This window comes from Watersipora subatra, chromosome 2, assembly GCF_963576615.1.
Source record: "Watersipora subatra chromosome 2, tzWatSuba1.1, whole genome shotgun sequence".
Classification (NCBI taxonomy): domain Eukaryota; kingdom Metazoa; phylum Bryozoa; class Gymnolaemata; order Cheilostomatida; family Watersiporidae; genus Watersipora; species Watersipora subatra.
Window position 1 is genome coordinate 73,432,237 of NC_088709.1, and position 9,317 is coordinate 73,441,553.

The 9,317-nt window shown below is 32.7% G+C and overlaps 1 protein-coding gene across 4 annotated transcripts in view; it reads right to left on the reverse strand.

Moving 5' to 3' along the window:
• Nucleotides 1-9,081, reverse strand: part of LOC137386928 (hepatocyte growth factor receptor-like) — a 64,357-nt gene extending 55,276 nt beyond the window's left edge. For 2 of the 4 annotated variants that reach the window (XM_068073160.1, XM_068073159.1), the window contains exons 1-4: nt 8,912-9,081; nt 6,849-6,957; nt 5,931-6,024; nt 1,429-1,716 (exon numbers count right to left, since the gene is read on the reverse strand). In XM_068073160.1, the coding sequence (XP_067929261.1) occupies nt 1,429-1,716; nt 5,931-6,024; nt 6,849-6,957; nt 8,912-8,985 (565 nt within the window). In that variant the 5' untranslated portion in view covers nt 8,986-9,081. The remainder of the gene's footprint in view (nt 1-1,428; nt 1,717-5,930; nt 6,025-6,848; nt 6,958-8,911) is intronic. The other 2 variants (XM_068073162.1, XM_068073161.1) reach the window with 2 other exon arrangements.
• Between the last annotated feature and the right edge of the window lie 236 nt (nt 9,082-9,317).

Consider the following 9,317-nt stretch of genomic DNA (forward strand, 5'->3'; position numbering starts at 1 on the left):
GGTCAGATTACCTCAAACCCAAAAAAGACTGGCAAATGGTACAAAAACACCAATAGTTTTCAAATAAAATATACTACAATTTTGTGCAAGTTCATATTTCTATTACATAACAGTTACTGGTGCTATGTAATAGTGAACATAAAAAATTCTGTTTTAAATGGTTTCAAACTCGAACCAGTGGAATTGTAGACTTTGATATATTACAATGATTTTTTCACCCTTAGGCCAAAAACTGAGATTTAGTTATAAAACAAAATTCATAATTCTCAAATAAAACCCATTTACAGAATAAATAGAGTTTTTTAGCTAATTCAGTTTTTGACTACAAATGAATCAGCAATATTTCTGTGGTAAACACAAAGAGCCACATTTTAATGACTTCTAAACTCAATTAAAAGTTTCAAAATCATACAATTTGTTATTTTTTAAAAATCAAGTTTAATAATTTTAACTATTATCAGAAGGTATATATGAGTCCGATCTAATGTTTTATTTTACTTTATTGGCAATACTTTTATTTCACACAGAATTTGCTCCCGAATTCTGCTTTACAAGATTCATAAAGCGAAGGAAAAAATAGAGCAATGGTCAGCCTTTGAAACACTTTTCTCTGTTAAGAGAAAGAACACTGGGTAGAAAATTGTTAAAGCAGCTAGCAATGGTAATTTCCATCTAACCTTTAGTGGTTGTATTCAATTTGTTCATATCAAATAAGTTAAAATGAATTGAAAACCTGTCATTGTCATGTTAAAACTATATGAAAGCTCTTGAAACTTTAATTGTTGTAAAATAAACATTTAGCATAGGTAAAGTGAAAAGAAACCAAAGTTTTAACAGATCATTTGTTGGAATATTATATGCTGGAATATGATGTAGATTCGAAATTAGCTGAAATGCTTTTTTTGCAACAAAAATAAATCATTAGTGACGCATCTTGGAGCTAGATTATAATAAATGTCTATACCATAAATAATATGATAAAAGATAAATTTATAATAACATGCAGCCGCAGATTTTGATTTAATTTATGGCCTGAAAAACTAGAGCAGAGCTCATGATTTATTGATCTCATTACAAATAGGTAGTGTCAACATAACCACTCTAAAAGAGTCGATCTGTCAAAATAAAATGTTAGATCCCAAGTTTTGCTACGAGTTCAGCAAGTTATTTGACAGAGTTATTTTATGGATGGTCAGAGTCATGGGCACTGAAGATTACCTTGATATCTGAGGTCAGATCAGTTATAAGAAGCTATCAAAATCATGATAATTCCAGTATGTCACAGATATTAGTAAAAGAGTGGTAAAATGCGCCGGTAAAACGAATCGAGGAAACGAATTGGTGAAACGAATCGAAACTTTTCAATTACCCAAGAAAATTAATACCATTATACAACACTACTGCTATGCTGTAACCTATATGACTCACCTTCCTCAATAGAACTAGCTTGTCTCTTCTGTACAAGATGACGACGTTTTCTGCCTGGCTGGGGTTGGGTAGTAGATTGGCTAGTAGATTGGCTAGTAGATTGGCTAGTAGATTGCCTAGTAGATTGGCTAGTAGATTGGCTAGTAGATTGCCTAGTAGATTGGCTAGTAGATTGGCTAGTAGATTGCCTAGTAGACGTGTAAAATGGAGTTGTAGTGACCCCTTCGGAAAATTCTGTAGATGGAAATGCAAGTGTATCTGTAGGTAGAATTGTTAGATCTACTGCAACTAGTTGAATAAGTTTCGTCAACACACAATGAGAATACAATGAGATATTTAGCTAAAACTGAGTTAGTTTAAAATTATTTTACCTCTCAGAACAAACAAATCATGGTGAGAAGGAAAGCTGAGAGAATAAAACTTTTGTAAAATTAGAACTTCATTCATTAAGAACAAGTTAAGGTATTTTTACTTTATCCCAGTGTTATACCCCGTTGTAAATAAACATCTGAACAGCATTTGTGAGTGTTGATTCTGTATCAGTATTGGCATTATATTGTAGGCTGTAGTATTACAGCTCATTGTAGCTTAAAGACTAACTCATAATAGCGAGTTCGCAAATACATGATTTAAAAATCATCGATCAAGTATCAATTACAAGTGCATTGAATTTATGTCAGTATTTTAGAATTGGAAGCTGAATAATGTTGATGTATTTTGGGTTTATAAACCAACATCATATATATATGTTTAGTGTTGTAATTTTTACCATATTTGATTTGTTTACATATCCTGTTTGCATCTCATCTGACTGGTACATTAACCTGGCATGGGGTATTTTTCAATACTTTGAACCCTGAAGGTCGGTATTATAGCATTGTTTAGGTTGTGTCAGAAACCCTAACGGTCAGAATAGCAAACAAACCAATCAGAGTCGTTCTTGCACAGTGTGTTAGACAAAAACAACAAGTTTTACTTCCATTTTTAACTGTTTTCTAATACTTTCATCTACTTCTCGCATTATAATAACATTTTTACGGGACGATAGCGCAAAAAATTGATGTGACTTGTTTTTTGGTATGACAGAGATGACTGGGATGCAGAAAAAGGATTATATGATACTAATCATAATAATTAGTTTAAGTCATAAAACAATAATAAACATGTGGTTGATGAATATGATGATACTGTAAAACTTTTTAGAAGTTTTTAAAATCATACAATGTTCATGGTCTTAGCCCTAAGAACTGTGAAAAGCTTTTTTTCGATTTGGTGACATTTGTTGATTGCCGCTGAGTTTTTTTACTAGTATTTAAACAAAAATCATTGCATCATGAGCACATTTAGATGTACTTAATAAAATCTTCGAAACTTCCTATTTTTGAAAAAATGACCCAGGATCAAAGGGATAACTGTGAAAAACTGTAGTGCGCTATGATATTTTGCTATTTCAGAATGACCAATCACGTTACAAGTTACTCATTGCTTTCTCTTCAATGCTTGAAGTTTGCACTAAAATAAAAACCTTCGCAGTGACGAAAAATATATATAATTACTTAGATAAAAAATGTTATAAAGTGAGTTTAGAAGGTTAAACTTTTACCAAATTATATTTAGCATATTGGCTTTTTATTCTTAGTTTATTGTTTGATGATTACATTGTATTGATCTTCTATATCAATCAATTGCACTTTATCATTTTGTGTATTAGTCTGCGTAAACGCTAAGCATTCTCTCAGACATTTTACTGACTTCATCCTAACTTCACCTTTATATGCTCTGTCTGCTTTGCATCAGATCAATAAAAATATTTGGTTTCAACACTCTGTCTGGCTTCTAAAAACTGTGTAGTTATAAAATAAATAACTGAAGCGACAAAATACGAATTAATGTGAACAATGCGTTCACAGGAAACAACAAACTTTAGTTGGAATTAGAATCAATGAAAATAAGATAGGAGACATGGGGACAACCGGAAGAGGGAAACGGGAAAATTGAAACGAGTCATTTTACGCTGGGAGCTTGGAGAGTGAGCAAAACTCTACGATTTGTCAAGGATATAACTTGTTATTCTTCTAATTTACAAGAGACTTTGAGAACACCACAAAAACTAGCTTCTCCAAAACCCACCTGCTGGCCATCTTATTGAAAGTGAAATAAATTCTGGGCATCACCTGGCTTAATGCTAAATATAATTATTATTATTATTATCATAACGCTAAAATAGAACTTTCGGCACCGTTCAAGCATTTTAATTGAGTGAGGAAACATCCAGTCGATAGATTTTTAGTAAAATAGCTTTTATGTCGTATGCTGATGCTTTTAAACGTAAAAAATATTTATTGTTTAGAAATCCACAACTATCTACGTTAGATCAAGGTTAAAATAGTAACTGGAGTTATAGCAGGTATTTCTGGACAATAATTACGCAATGCTATGGCAGTGTGGCATTGAACACATAGTTACCCCTCATTCTAGTTTAAATTCTCATCACAAGTGTTAAAAATGAGCTAACACTAAATGTTAACAGTTTTTGTCATAAATTATTAGTATTTCTTGATTGTTTTTTATATTTGAGGTAATTTGATTGCTGGGATGTTTCAAGATTAAAATTCACAAAAGTTCATTTCAACTAAAACACTCAGATCAACCGAAAGTATTATTAGGACATTTATAGTTGCAAAGAGATCGACAGAATAGAGACACACAACCTAGCCTGTCTTGACAAACTGTTGTTTTTGCAGAGTTGTTCCCCCGTCGAGCGGGCGAGCAACACAACAGCTTGTCACAAGACGTACTGCACCTGATGCATCAGCTGCACTGAAAGGGAGTTGTTCTCTTCCGTATATGCGGCTTGGCTGCGATGTTATGTCGGTCGCTCCATTGGTATTCATAACGAATTTCGCGCAAAAATTGTATGTAGAAAAAATAAGATTATAACGTTTAACCAGCGACCAGTCTCTGCAGTAAACTTTAGTAGAACTTGAGAACTTAGGCAACAACAGCGACTAAACATGTCGTTATTTGTATGCTCAGTCAGTTTTATTTCTATTTTTGTATCAGTCAATTTTATTTGTTCTTATAGATTTTATTTTCAATTTATTTTATTCTTAAATTCTACTAACGTTTACAACAAAGACTGGTCTTTGGTTAAACGTTGTATTCGTTTTTTTTTCACATAAATTTTTGCGTGAAATCCGTTATGATTACCAATGGAGCGACCGCTATAACATCGCAGCCAAGCCGCATATACAGAAGAGAACAACTCCTTTTCAGTGCAGCTGATGCATCAGGTGCAGTACGTCTTGTGACAAGCTGTTGTGTTGCTCGCCCGCTCGACAGGGGGACAACGCCGCAAAAACAACAGTTTGTCAAGACAGGCTACACACAACCCTGTAACTTGAACACAGAAACCATTGTCAACTATAACAATGATATCAACTAATGAATATTTGTGCATATATTTGTCTTCTAACAATTTTAATTGCAATCAAATGTTGATGACTTTAGTCTTGAAACATTCTGGCAGTCAGATCATCTCAATCAACAAAAACAATCGCAAATTATAAAATAATGTTGATACCTTCTGATAAAATCCACTGAAACCTCATGTATGCTCATCTTTTCAGAGCAAAGGAAGGGAGGCAAGAGATAGCCCTTACCAATATTTAAACCATCACTGTCATGAACAACTTTTATCGTATTTACTAGGTAAATCAGACACGCTGATTCCGATTTTGTACTCAAAATAAAGATTAGTCCACTAACCTTCAAAGTCATTTAGGCTTTTTTAAAGCGTTTCAATATTCGTTTCGAAAACAACACAATCGGCATTACAAGCTCCGCCCATAAATATGTGACGAAACCTAGCTTTTTCAGGAACGGAAGTTAGGAATGTTTAGTCCGATTTAGAATAATAGAGATGGGTGTCTTAAAACCCATTATTATCTAAGTCCAGCTTGTAAAATAAGTTCAGTTTTTGATGAAAGGTATATAAACTATTTAAAATTGCTCGTAGCTTGTTGCATGACGTTTAAATGGGCTGAACGCCGAGAAAAGTGAGCTTAAAAAGCGCAGTTTTATCACAAGCTAGCGTTGTTATCGCGCTTTTTTAAATATGCAATGCTAAATAGCTTATCTACCTTTCAGAAAAGACTGATATTATTTTTAAGACTGAATTTAGATATTAATGGATTTTAAAACACCCATCTATATTATTCTAAATCGGTCTAAACATCCCTATGTAACTTCTGTTCCTAAAAAGCTAGGTTACGTCACGTATTTATGGGCGGAGCTTGTAATGCCGATTGGGTTGTTTTCGAGACCGATATTAAAACGTTGTAAAAAAGTCTTCATTCCTATGAAAGTTAGTGGACTAATCTTTATTTTGAGTGCAAAATCGGAATCAGTGTCTGATTTACCTAGTAAATACAAAAAAAGTTGTTCGTGACAGTTATGGTTTAAAACCCAGTCTACATTTTTTATAAAGATTTGATAGTCACCTCCATTGTTTTCCTCTCCTAGTAAAAGAGGTATCTCATCTGTGAGATCGGGAGTTAGACAGAGCATTTTTTCTCCACTCACCACTGTACAGTCCTAAACAGAAATATGAAAAAAAATTCATGCAGTTTAACTAACATCATATGCAGCCAGTTCTATGCATCTTGAAAGTTTGAAAATGAGTTAAAATATTAATTGCTTTATCTTGGCATTCTATGTGCACGTGCCGTTAGGTTTGACAGCATGACTGGCCCTTTTGATTAAAGCTAGTTTTTGTGTTGCATTTATAAATTTTAATTGGTAGTAGCAACAGTTAATAGTGTTAGTGAGATTTACATTTTTTCAGGGCCAAACTCTTGTTGCTTGTTACTATTTGTAGATTTTTCAATCATGCCAATAGCATCATGCTTTTTAAGTTTAGGTCATGACAAAGAATTTCAGGTTTTGTATCGTTTTCTAAAAATTCAGAGCATCTTTGGTATCATGAGCTCACTGAAAATTTTAACACAAAATGTTGGTGTATTATTTTATTTTTGACCTTTTGTCTGAAATAGTTTAATTCTTTCTTTTTCATAACAGTAATCATTTTCCCTGGCAGAAATTTTGTTGAAAATACTCCAAATTAGAACGGAAAGTGTGTAGAAAAATTTTTTTTTTTTATGTTTTCTAAAAGTTTAATATACTGTTACTTGTGAAGACTCTTTGAATCTTACAAATTTGAAAAACATTTCCAAAATTGTATTTTAACTGATGCCAGTTTTGAAAATTACCAGAGAAACATTAAAATTATAACATAAAACAAAATCCTAACAGTTTTGTTTAACAAAGATGATTCGAACTGCAAAGCTTATGACAATGATAAGAATATACATGTATATGTACTTGAAAGGGGTAGGTGATGACTCCAAGTTCAGACCTACCGTAAAATATCTGTCAACAATTCTATTGCCTTGTCTCACATATATCACCATTTTAGGTGCAAAGACGGAGTCAAAGAAATAGCCGGTGACAGTGAGATTTTTTCCTCCTCTACAACATTAGATCAAAAGATCAAACTAAATGATAGATTTCCTAAAATCGAAAGCACTTATGTCTACCTTGAAGGCCTGCCAACTAAGTGCCCACTGAAAAGCAGACAGACTGTATTTTGTATGAGTTGTTTTGCTCAAGTTATAGATAACATATTTTTAGGTAACATTGAAAAGTCTAACTTTGTACACACAAGCAAACCCGTTATCCTGGACGGCATTACAAACTTTCAATCAGCTGCGAAAGCGAGTAGGACTGCACAAAATTTGTGCACTATTGCACAAAGTACTTTGAGTTTTGCAATTGTACGTATACCAGAAATCTGAAAGCATGATAAAAACTAATGTCCTGTTGGCAGCCATTTTCCATTCCTTAATAGACTAAAAAATATTTTGGTCTTTTGACGATATCACAAGAACTGATCATGTAATCAACTTGAACCTTTGGATTTTTTATAAAAATGTCTACCACTCAGAGCAACAAAAATTCTGATATCTCATGTAAACTAGAAGTATAAAAAAACAAAGCAAAGCTACTATATAAATTATAAGGACGGAAAAACAAAGGGAAACTACCATATAAACTAGAGGGACAGAAAAACGAAGTAAAACTACGATATAAACTAGAAGGGCAGAAAAACAAAGGGAAACTACAGTATAAACACTTCAAGTATAGACAAACAAAGCGAAACTACAATATAAACTAGAAGTATAGAAAAACAAAGCGAAACTACAAATCCGAATTAACTCAGGCAGAAGTCAAGTGGCAAACATCTTCCCCAACTACCTCAGACCAAGAATTCAAATTTTCAAGGTCTGATACAATTACAGACCATGTTGCAAGAGCAACTTAATAATAAATCTGGTAGTATTAAAGAATGATAATCTCAGACATCAACTTTGTCACTGAAACAGCAAGAAAACGTTCAACATTAAAGGTTTCTAGAAATATTTAGTGATACAAAGCGAGCATTGGTTAATGTTTCCTTCACCTGTTAGCAACTTAACTATAACTATAATTAAACGAACAAAATTCAAGAGTTAAACATCTGTCAAGCTTTATACTTGCACGAAACATTTTATAAAACAAGATTTCAGAAATCGGATGTTTTCTAAGTCTTTATGATTTTTGTGCTGTTAAAAAGATTACATGGATGGAGCAAACTTTTTGAGCTCATTAGATTTGTATCAACATGACATAATAATTCAGATATAATATTTTACTATTTGAAACACTTCAACTTGCTCAATTACCTTAGCACCAAGTTTATTAGTTTTAAATATATCTAAAAAATCTATAGAGCACTCAACTTGCCTGTTGAACAAAAATATACAGATAACTTATTTTTGATAACCAAACTCAATGCATTAAAATATCTGACAACAGCAAAAAATCTAGAATCATTTAGTGCATTCAATAATTTACCAAACAAAACATGGTCTGGCATAAGTGCTACGATATTTTCTTTCAATTAACTCCAATAAGACAGAGGTGACAGTGAAATGGTTGTAGAGTTAAAAGATGCATTAGCAAAAACCAGCCGACTATTTTGAGCACAAAAAAAGTGATGAGGGCTATCCGTTTTTGCCAAATTCGGTGTAGACTCATTTTTATACGATGATTTAACTTACACCGTAAATTCTATATTTGTGAAATAAATCTAGATTATTCTTAGCGTAAATTGTTAGAGTTTATTTTAAAAACAAATCATTGTACATATGGTATGGTAAGTGCAACTTCCCAACCAAACAGCAATGTATCTATCTCTACAATCTTTACTTGCTAGGACAGAAATGGTTAGACTGGAGAATTGCAGTGTTATATGAAAAAACATATATGCCTATCTCATAGACATAAATATTGACCTTCGAAATTATCATTGGTGACTTCATAAAGTCTGTATTTACAGAGTTTTTCTAGTTTCCATTTTCATCTGTGATGGCGGATTACTTACCTTAAAATTGTAGTTTGAGGTTGAATGTCGTCAAGGATAGGGTTAGGACGATAGTCAAACTGGAAGAATTTCATTTCCACCCCGATGTCTAACAGTGTCACAGCTCTGATAACCAGTTGGACTGTGTCATTCTCTTTTATAGCTTCTGGAGTATTAAATTGAAGTTCTCTGAAGTTAAAAACAGCATTATCTAGATAGTATCTGTGTCTGGATAATAGCATTATCTGGATAGTATCTGTGTCTGGATAATAGCATTATCTGGATAGTATCTGTGTCTGGATAATAGCATTATCTGGATAGTATCTGTGTCTGGATAGCTTTTCACTGGCATTGTTAATCATAGATAAAATGCTTTTTATCACTTAATAAAAATACAACAAAAAAGAAAAAAATGGAAATACAGAAA